The 14,786-nt window shown below is 39.9% G+C and overlaps 2 protein-coding genes across 3 annotated transcripts; both read right to left on the minus strand.

Annotated features, from left to right (window-relative positions):
* Positions 1 to 2,348: 2,348 nt before the first annotated feature.
* Positions 2,349 to 8,194, minus strand: snx12 (sorting nexin 12; the record flags this gene model as incomplete). 2 transcript variants are annotated; one of them, XM_084474729.1, is made up of 6 exons in its annotated part: positions 7,804 to 8,194; positions 5,909 to 6,004; positions 4,847 to 4,971; positions 4,375 to 4,465; positions 4,171 to 4,227; positions 2,349 to 3,169 (listed from the first exon to the last, which is right to left on the minus strand). In XM_084474729.1, the coding sequence occupies exons 1-5, from the start codon at positions 7,966 to 7,968 to the stop codon at positions 4,222 to 4,224; spliced, it is 483 nt and encodes a 160-aa protein (XP_084330855.1). In that variant the 5' UTR covers positions 7,969 to 8,194. The 2 variants fall into 2 exon arrangements, with proteins under 2 accessions (XP_084330855.1, XP_084330854.1); XM_084474728.1 differs by lacking the exons at positions 2,349 to 3,169; positions 4,171 to 4,227 and having other exon boundaries at positions 4,363 to 4,465.
* Positions 8,195 to 8,306: 112 nt separating this feature from the next.
* LOC311354957 (cytokine receptor common subunit gamma-like) lies at positions 8,307 to 12,837 on the minus strand. The gene is made up of 8 exons (XM_084474818.1): positions 12,724 to 12,837; positions 11,812 to 11,902; positions 11,454 to 11,623; positions 11,022 to 11,158; positions 10,475 to 10,649; positions 10,019 to 10,112; positions 9,689 to 9,755; positions 8,307 to 9,471 (listed from the first exon to the last, which is right to left on the minus strand). The coding sequence occupies exons 1-8, from the start codon at positions 12,782 to 12,784 to the stop codon at positions 9,184 to 9,186; spliced, it is 1,083 nt and encodes a 360-aa protein (XP_084330944.1). The 5' UTR covers positions 12,785 to 12,837; the 3' UTR covers positions 8,307 to 9,183.
* Positions 12,838 to 14,786: the final 1,949 nt, after the last annotated feature.

Here is a 14,786-nt window from a genome sequence, read left to right on the forward strand (position 1 = left end):
CCTCTTTGATATGAAGTCAAATAAAATGTAATAATTAATTTGAGCTACTAGTTAAAATGGCAGGCTAAGTAAATGTAAGGCTGTGTGAATTCCTTAATAAAAAAGGAATTGAGCATATTGCATGTGCCCTCCACAGTCTCTTATATCTCTAGCACACGTTATTCTTAATTATTAAATAAATCGCTACTATAAATTACACAAATATATACCTATTTGTATCGTTTAATAATGGTGACATATTAAAGCCAAAAGACAAGGGTGCCGTTCAAAGGCCAACCTAGTACAACTATTTCTTTGATTCTCTCTCATCCTCTTGAACTTCTCTTTTCAGAGCGTTTGTCAGAGCGCTATATACACTTGTAGCTGAACGTTTTGTCCGTGCCCAGCGACGCTGCTTTGGGTTGCTCTTTTCATTTACTTCCACTTTATCAAACTAAGCAAACCGCCTGTCTTCCCCGATACACCACGCGTCAGAGCGCACTGGACTCCAGCCCTGGAGCGGCAGCGCACCAGAACTTAATCCCCCTGCTGGTGCAGCTTGGTCTGTCAAGTCCGCCTGCCTTCATTAATAACATCACATCAAAGACCGCGGTAACCCCTTTTTTTCTTTCTCACTAGTGTGTATGGTTTGTGGGTCAACTATATTGAAGTCAAGTTACCCTGTTACCCTGACTCCAACACCCGCTATTTGTTTTATGCGTTTTCCTGTACTGAATATAGGCTACTTGGGATGGGATTGATGCATTGCATATCAGTAGGGCCGAGCTCCGTGAGCGACCAACGACGTGCGTCGCGACGTAGGTCGCATTGGTCGCTGTGTTGGTCGCTCGTCTGGCAGCTTTTGGTCGCTGTGCGCGGGGGTCGCAGCGCTTTTATGGTCGCGACCTGGTCGCTCAGCCCGCCAGAGCCAGCAGCCAGCCGCAGCCAGTGGCAGGCGGCCAGGCGTGGCTGGCCTGTTTAAATGAAAGAGGCCGATTGCGTCAATAAGTTTGACTAAAAGAGCAAAAACGAATGTCAGTTCAGTGGAGAGAATCAAACAGGCAACACCTTGTTTACGAACCTACCGTCACTACCGCTTGTACCATAGCATTTGAAGACAACCTGTTACAATTATATTAAACTATATCACTCGAAGAAAACTATAACTAAGAACTTAGTACATAATATATCTTATTAGGCTTAATGACATTTAACAAAAAAATAGGCTATATATAATACATAAAATACATTATTTGAATACGCCCCAAATTACAACTAATATATTTTATTGATACTGATAAAGCAACGATTACATCATGTTAAACTGTAGGCCTACTTCAATAGAAAAATAGTAAAATAATATTAGCAATAAAGAGCTGTAGGTAGCCAAAGCGCATGGCTAGTAGGCTACTTCAACTGTCGCAGAAAAACCCGTTAATAACATGCAAATGAACTGATTAACGACCGCCCATAGACTTTGAGCGACCAAAGCGACCAAAAGCTGCCAGACGAGACGAGCGACCAACACAGCGACCAATGCGACCTACGTCGCGGCACACGTCGTTGGTCGCTCACGAGCTCGGCCTTTCTCTATCATATGCTGTAGGCCTAGCCTACACGCACAAGCACGTCTGTTTATCCATTGCCATGGAAATGCAATTATTTTCCATTTACAATCACGTCTAACTGGGGTGACCTTCACAGCATGACATTCCAGGAAACGTTAATCCATCACATTCCATGGCTAACCTTAAACAAAGGACAATCTGAATGTTAAGATGTAGTTTTATTGAGCTAAGAATTACAAATTTATTTCAGTGTTCTATCCAATTTCTTTCTTCCTTCATAAGCAAAATATCGACTTAGGGTGAACTGATACTTCAGCATATTTTGATTTAGAAGCCTTTTCAAATATTTATAACATTTGAAGTTCAATAGGGTTTATTGGGCTGACTCTTTACAGATTTAAACTGTATTCTTTACTATCCTATTTTAACAGATTTTTTCCATGCCCTCAATCCCTTGAAGCAGTTCTTCTGGTCAATGCAACCATTCCGCTTAAACAATGCATTCCATATGGATGGTGCAAGGTAATTACCGGAAGGAAATACATTAACCCGACTACGGTATACGCTAGGACAGGTCACCCCTGCGTTAAAACCCTTAAATTAAAAATAATATCCCAATCATCATTGATGTCTGTGATATCAAAGTGCAAAAAAAAAAGAAAAAGAAAAAAAAAAGTAGATTCTGTCATCCATTTAATATCCAAAGTATGGTGACGGAAAAGAATGAATGCCAAGCGCTAAAACAGCTTCCCACGCCTCCCCTGGGGGCTTCACGCTGTTCCCTGCAGAATGGAGCGCACATCGAGGCAGGCAGCAGGAACTTTATTGGTGAATAGAAACATGGGAGGTTGCCATGACTCAATGTATTAATATGATTTGCAATAACATTCATTAAAAATATATAAAAAGCTGAAAATAAGAGCATATACAGCTGTGTTTCAGGTCAATAAAGGAGATGTTTGTGTTCAAAATAAGTTTGTTGTCACAGTGCTTAGATATGGTGTTTACCTGACTCAACATGTCCAATAGGGTTTTTTTAACAGCCAAAACTTATGATTATACCAAGATGGCATGGGGGGAAACCAAAGAGGCCGTCCCAAACTGACCCCCCCTCTCTCTCTTTTTCTTTTGGAATGATTAAACAAAAACAAAGCAAACATTTGGATAAAGGTGGGACTCATTGTACTGTCTTATCTTTAATAATGCTACATGTCGCTCCACTTTGGATGGTATTAAATCAACAGCCAAGCTCTGACAGCGAAATGGAACAGAAAGACTAAAACAGGAATGGTTTTGAATACATCTGGAAACAAAAAACATTCATTACAATGTAATATTCATTGTAAAAACAAACATAGAATAGATTATAGCTGTGGTGGGATAACACAACTGTGTGGAGAATTCTCAATCCTGTTAAGTATAGTTCAATTTATGTATATAGAATGCCTAGTAAAGAAATATCATACGATTCATATATTTGATTTCCTACTTGCTTCCGACCAGAACAAATGGGAGATATCCGATATCTCTGACTCTCATCGTTTCTGGCATTACCACACATTGCAGCGCATGACACGATGTAGAAGATAATGTACATGGGTACGCCCGGCCATCCAGACGCTCTTCAAAGAGGGACAGAGAACAGGAGGGAGAGAGTGAAAAGATGTGTACACTCAAGAAATTCCTTCAGAAAATGCTTAGGGTATCAATACTAGTAAAGTATGTGGCATCACATTTCAGACCCTTGGGTGAACAGTGGAATTTGATCAAGCGTCATCTTTGTACATCTCCTTCTACTGTCCTAACAGACTGGACAGTGGTTCAGTGCTTAATGGTTTACAATGCGTTTTGGTTGTCATTTAGTTGCAGTCGTTGTTGATATGTTGATAAGCAGTGGCGTGTAAACACAGAATGCTTATTCTGCACTCAAATTAGTAAAGAAAAACACTCCTCCTAAACTCACCACTGGACTCATTGAATTGTTTCGCTGCACTCAGAATGATAAGACTGTCTGTAACGCAGACCGTCTTCATGCACAATTGTTACTGTGCACTTCAGTCTCAATCTGTGACATTGCACAGTGGGGTGGCAACACAATCGAGCACCATGGGAGCGAGCCACCTATCCAGGGCAGTTTGTATGTGCCTACTAATTTACAGCCATGGTAGCTGCTGAACACTCATTTGGAATATAATGGATGGCCAACTTAACCCACATTCAGAACATGTCTACACTGCGAGAGGAGGCGAGTTGGATCACAACTCATGGCTGATTTACACCTCAACATAGACAATGTCAACAATTAACTTGGGGTCTTCACAAATTGGCCAAATCCTTGAACACAGGCAGCATTACAATACCACAATGGCCTTCTTTACACAAGCGTTTTGGATCTCTTCAAATCGGATATGCAAACGGCCATGGCCCAGGTCTACTCTCACCCATAATGCATTCTGGTTGTGTGTATCAAAGGTTCTTTAAAATGTAATAACAAAGGTTGTCCTGCAACAACAAGTCAATATCAGCTAATGGTTAAGTATACATGATCCCTAGATAACATACCTGTACATATTAGTCACATAGCAAGCCACTTTGGGTCACAAAAAGATTACAAAACGTATACCTGGGGTTCGAAGCATATGGGATGTCAAAAATAAAGTAACCCTTACTTTATTCATACCTAAAAAGAAAAGGAGAAGATAATGAACAGAATTAGAGACACTTTGCACTAAACAACTGCAGTTTGCAGCAATGTTCATACAATATACCACTTTATTCACAGTGTAAACGCCCCCTGTACTCCCATGATAAAGCCCTAGTGTCTTACTTTTCCGGGAATGTAGTTGCGGTCAATGCCTTCCTCCTGTAGAAACATGTGAAGACACCGCTCATTCTGGGCCAACGGGTGACCGGCAATTCTACAAACAAACAAAAAAAATAAATTTTTACCAACAACACGATTTCAATTGCAAAGGCAGACTTGTGAGATATCATTAAAGCAAAATTCACAAATGCACTTCATCATTGGTCATCTTGAGATTGCAACCTAGAGAAAATATTAGTACAATTGCCTCGGAAATGGCCAGAATTGTGCAGGCCTCGCAGGAATAAACCATTTCATATTGTGACTCTATAATAAAGACTTCTTTAGGCTGCGTTATGTGGCATGTTCAGACAAGAAACTAGCCTGGGAAGAAGAATGGGTGTCTTGGCAGGTGAAATCAAGACATTTCACATGGCCCCTTTACTGGGTTTCTACAGACCTTTAACAAAAAAAAAAGTGCTGTGGCGTGCAATACCTGTTGATGAACTGCTCCAGGCCCACTCGCCGCTCCTCGATGAAGGATTCCTCGAAGATGCCCTCGTCTCCTCTGAACGGCAGCAGTCTTTTCAGGGCCTTACCTGGCAGAGGAGGAACTACAATCTGGAGGGGGAGTTGAGGGTCAACATGTTCAGATACATATCAACAACTCAGGGACACAAAAAACAAGGGCGGAGTCCTTCAGCTTGAAGATGGGAAGGTTTGTCTGGCCAAAGAGACAAGGATATCTTGAACTAACTTGGTTACTTTCTTCATTTGCATATAGATCCACAATAACAATTTCAAGAAAAATGTAAGACCAAACTTGTAGATCTCCTTCCGCTGTCCTAACAGACTGGACAGTGGTTCAGTGCTTAATGGTTTACAATGCATTTTGGTTATCATTTAGTTGCAGACGTTGTTGCAACTGGATCTACCATTCACGTTCATAAGAAATATATGCATTGTGTTGAGAAGGAACTCAAGGCTCACATCAGTCAACTCTGAAGACGATAACATTAGATGAATTATGGCAATGAATTTCTGTTGTTTCTCTATCATTACATTAAGAGTAGTTTATTAATCCTGCGGAAAATTGTTTTAGTGACTATTGCTCTGCTCAGGAAAGTGTGAAAGACAAAAGGAATGAGGAATATATAACAAAAACTACAACTCAAAAGAGATTAAAGGCTATGTATTGCACATACATGTAAAAAGTGACTCAGTCCAATGTATTTCAGAACAGCTTAAAAAAACGAGGAAATAGTAGTAGCCTTAAAGGATGCCAGCAATAATAGGCAACGAGAATATATATATACCAGTGAAGTTAAATTTCTATTTACCTAGCACAATAGACAGCATTTGTGAGCATGAGTAAAGCCTTTCTGCTTTAGATCATTTCACTGGGGATATCAGCAATTAGGCAAAACATAGACTCAACGCTGGCCTTGTGCTTTTACAGATAAGTAATTAGATTACTCATCAGTTCATGGTAACCATTAGCTGGCTAACCACACTGTAATCATTACCCTGAAATACAGCATTATCTTATCTCCCCCACCTTACTGTCTCGTTCCAACTCATTCTTCAGCCACTCAAAGTCACTGTATCTTCTTCTCACACAGGAGTCCTTCAGCTTGAAGATGGGAAGGTTTGTCTGGCCAAAGGGACAAGGATATCTCAAATTAACTTGGTTACTTTCGGCATTCGCATATAGATCCACAATAATAATTTCAAGAAAAATGTATAAGACCAAACTTCCAGTGTTTATAATATCAACTCATGTAGTCTCATGAGTCTACAGTGAAGGTGAATTGGGTATATGAACATATACTGGATATATACACAGGAGCAGACATCATTCATCTCTAACTCTCTCCTTGAGTTTGATATCTTTCTTACCAGCATTCAAGAGTACATTATTTGAATGAAAGGTATGGCAAGATTGGAGGCGTTAATATAAAATGTCTAAACATCTAAAAAAGTGTCTAATCAACCAAGTTATAGCCTATATTTCAGCTATATTTGTGATAAATGCAAGTTGGTTATGTAATGGACCGTCTTTATGGGGAAAAGGCTGATAAACGATATGGTCACCTGCCTTTTGCCAATTTAGTGCGGGGCTATTTAAACAATCACCCAACATATTTCATGTGGCTAAGTAAATTAACTTTTAATTTTAACTATGCAAGTTACTATATATACTATATAGTTCAATCATTGTATGCTAGAAATGTGATTTTCCAGCCCTTGTTTACAGTTTTGAGAAGGATAGGCCTTAAGAAGAGATTACAAGCTATGTTGTCAACACTAGGCTACAAAATAAGTCACTTGAGATGAATCCACTCTGGTCACTTTGAGCCTGAGAGGAGGCTGCTCAGGTCATGTACCTGAGGGCGCACTCACCCTAGGCCATCTTTACCGTGCCCGAGTACGTTTGCACCCTAAAGTCTAGATCGTTTGGCTAGCGTGAGCACGCCATTCATACTCAAGTACAGTTGAATTCTGTGGCCTCAGTACACTTCAGAGAGGTGTGCTCAGGCCACAGTACAGATGCTAATGAGCCGACACGTGCACACGCACAGATACACAACCTATATGTACAAGAGGCAACCGTACTCCGGCCCAGTTGAGATTGCCTAGTGTGAGCACAGGCCAGCGGCACAGTGTGTGTGGGGGGGGCAGCAATCATACTTGAGTACGGTACAGGGCAACTTTGCCTAGTCTGAGTGTGCCCTGAGAGGAGGCTGCTCAGGTCATGTACCGGAGAGGAGGCTGCTCAGGTCATGTACCTGAGAGGAGACTACTCAGGTCATGTTATAAAGAGAAGTTATCCTGAGAGGAGGCTGCTCAGTTTAGGTACTAGACAGAGAGGTGAGCCTGAGAGGAGGCTGCTCAGGTCATGTACCTGAGAGGAGGCTGCATGTTGTCAACACTAGCTTTCAAAATGAGTGACTTGAGGTGAATCCACTCTCGTCACTGTGAGGATGCTCATGTCAGGGATTTAAGAAAGACGTGATCTCACAGAGTGAGATATGATGTCACAGAGTGAAACTCTGTTCAGTAACGTCAGCCCTAGCGTGTTGTTCTAAATGGCGTGCAACTCATTTCCAATGACATGGAATGAATACAACCACCTCCTTCGGTATACATAAAACACTGAACAAAACTGAAATACAAGTCTGTGGGCATGTGTAAAGCAAAGACTAAGTGATAGACTTCATGGGGAACTAAAATACCTAAAATATGAGTAAAATCCGAGGCCACGGTAAATCCTGCAACTCGATTTCTCCCGGCCCGTCATCCCCTCGCCCTGCAGACGGCTAACGTCAAATTCTCAGCCTCGCTGAAAGTGTTCCCAGCATGCTAACTCAGCTAGCAAAACACGGTAATAGTTAGCGTAGCTACAACGCTAACGCTAGCAATTGTCTTCAGGCGTACGAACTGTCAACCTACCCTCATGCGAACTTCGTATGTTGTGTAACGGGTGCGCCCGACTCCCACAGTTTGTGGATCATAAACGTCAATTTCCAGAAAATTGCTCGGCGGACCGTAGGCGTCTGTCAGGTCCTGGGGCTTGGAATGCAACCGGCGAGTATCGGCCACCGTAGGCTCGGACATTTTCGTTTGCTGGACGGCCAACGGAGAATCAGCGTCAAACAAATGAAATGCACCAAAACTAAGAGATTTAACACGGATACATAAAGTTGTTGGATCAGCTGATCGCTTCAGCTAGGTGAGCAACTGGCTAGTAGCACCAACAACAGCTTTCTTGCGGGGACCAGCCACCAAGCGCCCTGCCCTTCTTCTGAGAAATGCGTTGACTCAGTACCGTGCTGTGCGGGACGCTCTGCTCCCTCTAAAGGAGGGTGAGCGCACCAGGGGGCCGCCCCCATACATGCTAGACTGACTCCACTGTAGGGCTAGGAAAAGTGGATAAAGTACAGCCGGTTTGGAGATGTATTTTTTATTCAAAAGATACAGAAAGGAAATCATACGTGTAAATAATACATGTTTTGCTGCTATATCTAAAAAGGATTGGCATACATTACCTTCTTGACTACTTTTTAGGCTAAAAGTATGAAAGTATTGTAAAGGCTTACACGAGGTATAGAGAAGACCAAAACGACAATTCAATTGGGACATTAAAGAAAAAACACAACAATAAATCATCAGAATATATTCATTTAAGCCACATTTTCACTAAAGGAGCGCAACATGAGACTACACCAACAGCCATAGGCCCATGTCAGCAAAGGTTAAAGGACTACTCAGACATCTCAGATAACTCAAACTAGCTAGGCCTCTGGTAGAACTATAGAGATTTAGTGACCAGTCACACATTTTCTCATATTCAACATATGGTTGTAGCCTGTGGCAGTGGGAATGAAATCCGATTAAAGGCTGCAAGCTATTTAGAAAAATCAAACATTTTGTACACTGTCACTATGTAGACTGCATTTGGTTTCTGACCGTATTGTTAAGTTAGAATTATGAGTGTTCCGTCTTTGATGAGGTTAAAATGTGAGTTAGCCAGGAAATTGCAAGTAAATATATTTTTTTACAGACTTTTACAAACTTCATATATTTAATATTGGCATTGTCTGCTTCAGCTTAGATCAAATGACTGATGCCAGTTGACAAGTTACCAAACATCTAATTAATTAATTAATTTCCTTTATCATATTTTTTGGAGGTTATTTTTTCAATTAGAATTTCAGCAAATTGTTATATCTCACATAGTACTTCCACATGAATGGAATTAACCATGATCTTTGACCTGCTTTGGCCATAAAACAACCCGAAACATGGACACAAGCACAATACAACCCTGACCTAAGCGGGCCCCTGCGTTCCAGCAGAGGAAACAGTAACAGTGGCGGCGTCACAGGCACAGGCAGTCGGTCCTGCAGGTTCATTCACGGACGGGGAGATGGAGCAGTTGGTTTGATCGGTGGTGACTGAAGATGCAGAGCTACCAGAGCTCTGGTTGGAGGAGCTCTGTTCCGCAGAGCTCTCGCTGGCAGACTGTGAGATACGGCTGTACTCACGAACAGAACAGGCCCGCTCGCTGTAGTTCGCCCTGAAGCCCTCCTTGATGCTCTTGGAGATCGGCAGCCAATCCTCCAGAATAGAAAAATAAATAACACCTTAAATATCATCAGAAACATATGACCTTTCCTCCTGTTGTTCTTAAATGATATGATTATTGGGTATTCCAGTGATGCATTACTTCTTTTAAGAACTATATACAATAAAATAAGAGGTTTTTTTTAATTTTTTAATTATCTGTTTATAGTAATATATTTTCTATAGATAGAAGGCCTGTGATGTTACTCACCTCTACATTTCCATCAGCCAGGATTTTGGTCAGGTTCTTTCCAGGGTCTGGGAGGATGGCTCTGAGCCTGTACACCAGAAGCAACATGTCCGGTCATCTTTGGAAATATCAATACAGGCTTTCTCTATCATACATTATTATTATTATTATTTATTATTATTACTATACCAAATATAGTACTCAAATCTTTTTTTGTTTTTTTTCTTGTGTTGCATCCAAAACATTTCTAAAGTTCTGAATACTTTTGCTTGAGTACATTCTGTAACAGATTATCAACTTCATAAAAAAAGATGAAACCAGTAGTTTCAATGTTAAAAGAGATCAACGCACCTTTCGTATCGCACAAGAAGGGTGACCAATAGAAGAACCATGGCTATCGACCCCAGAGCCCACAACACGGGGGACAACACGGACAAGCCTTCGCCTGACAGAGACACATTTGAAAGATTAAACCTGCTATTATTTATGCCATAACATTTTTTTGGACCCTTCTCAAGTAAGTTTGTAAATCCTTGGGAAGGTCTCAGATATTGACAGTCTTCGGAAAATTATATAGCTATAACTTTAGCTACAACTACAGCCACTAGAGGCTTCTCATGGAAGAACATACAAAGTGCAGCTTTAAGGTCTTTCATGAATACAAATTGTAGTTGAATTCATGCTTTAAAGACAACATCTTAATCATCTTCACATGATTTAACTAAATGGTATGTGTGCCTGGGTAGCCCTTAGAGAATGTAGTACTATAGCAATAAACAGACAAATTTATTTTGCTCTTGTTTTTACCTGTGCCATTGCTTTCTCTCATGGACCCCCAGAAGACCGATGGACTCCAGTCACTCCAGAAGTATGAGTATCCACAATATCTTTCTATGGTGCTCCTCACCTGCAGCTCATAGCGGCGTCGGCTGGAGGGCAGGTTAATGGTGTAAGTCTTTGTACTTATATTCAAGGGGATATTCTGGCCAGAATATGATGAACCACAAGGCAAAGAAGAAAACGAAAGGATTAGGAATATAGCCATGAAACAGGTTTGGAGAAGGAAGATATAATACATATCTCTGATGATTTCAATAAAAGACGATGCCTTCGAAAAAACACAAACTTATGAGGGAATTGCCCTAAAGAAATAGGCAAGTAACTGGTGCACCAAAACCTCATTATACTAATACCTTTCAACCAAGTTGTTGGACATATGGCTGTAAAAGCAATGATGGTATTACGGGAATGCATACGTTTCATTGTAAGATAGACACACACATTGACAGGTAACTTCATGGCATCATTCCATAATCACAATGTCTGTATTCATAAAAAAAAAAAAAGTTTTTACCTCCCACTCATTTCCTGTGATCCTGCGGCGAACTTGGCTCACAATGCAGCCGTTATTGATGCTGTAATTCCAGTAGTACCACAGGTTTGAGTCGCTTCCGTTTTTGACTGTCAAATTGATGGGGGCGTTCATCTTGACTGATGTTGACACAGAATACATATATAGTTTTAGGAACACATAATACTTAACATCTTCCCAAATTAGAATCAAAAGCTAATTTGAAAGGATTTTATTGTGGTTTCCTGATTGGGATGGTTTAGCTGTTAAGTAGATTGTTAAGTAGATTTTGTTAAGTAAATTATATTGAAAATAAAATATAATTTATAGATTTTATTAAGACAAAGTAAAGTACCCTCACAGTAGCCTACAGACATGTAGTTTTAAGAGTGACCTGGGAATCTGTCTATCCGTTGGTTTTACTGTTCATCATACCTTTATTGTTGAGATGGTGGATCTGCTGAAAGCTACTGTTCAGGATCACCAGTTTGGTGGTGAATGTTTCGGACCTTTCGATTATTAGATTCCCATAGTGATGATCACACCCCATGTTAGTGTTTTTCTCCAAGACATATCTGGCACACTTGTTGAACCCCTTATCAAACCTGAGGATGCATCACATTTCAACAGTGAACACTTTTGCATAACAAAAACAATGTGATGTTGACCATGACCAATACTGTAAAAGGCTGCATAGGTGTATCAGGAGGATACAAGTTGTTCTTTGAACATGCTGTGGATCAAAACCGTTAAGGAGATAATTTCATTTGACATCAGTTATGGCTTGACTCACTTGCTATAGAAAGTATAATTGACAGCTGGGCTTGCAGATCCGTGCCACACACAGTGAACATATTCTAAATTCACCACCAAACAGTCCACATCTGACATACAGGAGAGAATGAAGGGAAATGTGAATCAACCTATTGGATTTAAAAGTGACGTTATAGTATATTTTCAACGACCATATCACCAACAGTAGACCTTTGCAGAAGCCTAATAATTAATAATTAGTACATAAAAACAAAAGCATAGATTGGGGAAGTGGAGTATGAGTTGACGTTAATGAAAGTAAAGTGTAAGCTGAAATAGTATTAGTAGGGCCACATGGATTTTGTTTTGACGTTAATGAAAGTAAAGTGTAAGCTGAAATAGTATTAGTAGGGCCACATGGATTTTGTTTTAGCTTATTTATATCTAATGAATAGATTCCTATGTAACATTTAAAATGTATTTGGGATGTGTAGGAGGTCCTATCAGACCCCATAACACATGGGGATAGTCTTGTGCTTGAAATGACAGCATGTCACAGCATTGGGAGATGGTTACTTAAAGTTTGGTTACTTGCCAATTGACATCAATAATTTGATCTAGATTACAGCAGCAAAAAAAAAAGTGCAGTGTTCAGTACCGTTCATGAAGTTCGATTTTAGTTTGAGGTTACTGCGAATGTAGCAAAAGTAAGTTGAGGTATAAATACTAAATATGAGGTGCAATGATCCGTAATCATGGTTGATATGATTTTATCTTTGAAATAGAAGTGACAATGTTTCGACGAAGCATAAAATAAATGTTCACCTATTGCATGAAAATAAAACCTGGGTTTATGTTGTAAGTTAGATTCAGAGATACCTTCAAGCTGCTGGAAAGCCAAACAAAACCAAACCTGTTTAAATGTTCTAAATCACTAGTAATGAAGACTTACCAGGCCGTTCTTCAGACAATACAAGGCCAGTGAGGCAGAGGAGGAGTAGTCTTACCACCATGCTGTAACCTTAATAAGGTAGCCTTCTTCTCAAACGGAAAGTCTCATCTGTTCTTCACTTTGTTTTGACGTCTCATACTTTGCTGGTTTTTGGTTTCCTGTAAGCGGAAGCCAACCTCTATGTTCCTGAAGCATGTGCATCATAGTGCTGTTCTCAAACATTACATATATTTACACACCTTTTGATGGAACAGAACATTGGAATATTATTTATAATTTGAGCAAAATCCTAACCTTTGTTTTCTAATGCTACATACGATTCGAACTGTAACACATTGTGTTTGTCATCTTATATATTTTGTACTTTTTGGTAATCTTTTGTATTATTTTCTTTCCAGGGCACAATGAAGATTGAATCATTTCTCATCTTTTTATAAATGCTTATACCATAGAATTAATAAATACTTGATCCTGATTGGTCAATAATGTTCCAATAAATGTCAATGTTGATAAAAGCTGATCATTTTATAGATGATGGTAACTAATATAAAGTAATTGTTAGAAATGGTGGTATAGGTTAGATAAACCTATACCATAAACCATATACCATATACCATACCGATAAACCAATGCCAATGGCCAACTCAAGTTATATTCAATCATTGATCACTGTCTGTTTGTTAATGTGTCAAACCAAATCTTGCTCAAGGAGAACTCCAAAAATCTGAAGATTTCCTTTTGCTTTTAGAGCTGCTTTTAGAAAACTCTTTTGAAAAAGGTTGGACAACATTAGTCTGGGTACCAGACGAATCTCGCAAGCTCATGTTTAATTTGCTTGCAGATAAGGTCTGGCTCCCCTCCAATACAAAATATTTCTGCCCGGTAAGAAATAGACCAACCAATCACTACAGTTTATCTAAGATGAGGCACGATATAAGATGATAATGCAAAGGAAGGCCGTACAGGCATTCCCAACAACAACAAAAACGGTTTGTTGATTCCGCTTTCGAGACAGTTTTAAACTAACGGGACAGTATAATTTAAGTAAAAGAAGAACAAACAACCGCACTTAAAGCTTTTATTGGAAAGAAAGATGTATTTTCTGTCATTCAGTGCTGCCTCACCCACTTAGTTGCTCTGATCTGATTGGTTGTAGGCCTATCCAATTGTGTCCAGAGGCATGTCCAGACTAATTGCAGTTTGCAGTCCGTCTGGCGATGCAAGGCTAGGACTACCTAGTACGATGAAAATAAACACATAGCAATTTAGCAACATAATATGCAATAATTTCATAACAAATCCAAATTTTTCAGGCAAGCAATATAGTTCCTCAAGTCAGGAACGTCCATATTTTTTGATCCTGTTTGAATTGTGAAGTCACGAAATTCACAGTTTGTCATAAAACTGTGAAGTAACTAGGTTTCTGTGAAACTGTCCACTACATATCTCGACTTGCACAATACACTTCACCAACACCTTACCTGATTTATCCAGTGACTCTGCAGTGTTTTGTGGTTGAGGGCAGTACAGTTTCCATGCCAGGCGGTGATGCATCCTGTCAGAATGCCGAACGTCTTCACCCCCTGAGATGGAAGAGGGATAGCTTTTTCAATGCACGTTTGATTGGTTCCAGGTGAGGTCCTGATTGCTGAGGAACTTGAAGCTGCTGAAACCGAGGGTTCACTTACACTAGTTCTTCAGAACGGCTTAAAGTCCATCACAATCAAGGAGAGGAACCATCCTTTTTATAATAAAAGTATTATAGATAGTAGTTTTATAGACAGTAGTAGGGATTGTACATTAGAATGCATCATGGGATATTTGTTGGTGATACTCAGCCATATTAGGACTCACAAGAGTTGTATTACTATATAAACCTAAATAAACGTAATTATACAACAGTTAGTTCCGACCGGTCCCAACCGAGCAATTTGATTGGACAACGAGACATTCCATAGTGCTGATATACAGTATAACAGCACTGGGACTTTTCACAGACATAATCACTCCGCTGTACGGGCGTTCTAATAACCGTTATTAGCTAACATTACATCAGCTGTTAA

The sequence above is a fragment of the Micromesistius poutassou genome (assembly GCF_964030765.1).
Source record: "Micromesistius poutassou genome assembly, chromosome: 10".
NCBI lineage: Eukaryota > Metazoa > Chordata > Actinopteri > Gadiformes > Gadidae > Micromesistius > Micromesistius poutassou.

Coding starts and splice junctions, on each gene's coding strand:
- LOC311354957 (XM_084474818.1), bottom strand. CDS start 12,784: ATGGTGGTAAGACTACTCCTCCTCTGCCTCACTGGCCTTGTATTGTCT. Junction 11,159..11,453: donor CCACCATCTCAACAATAAAG/GTATGATGAACA, acceptor TGTCAACATCAG/TCAAGATGAACGCCCCCATC. Junction 9,472..9,688: donor TGGCTGATGGAAATGTAGAG/GTGAGTAACATC, acceptor TCTATTCTGGAG/GATTGGCTGCCGATCTCCAA.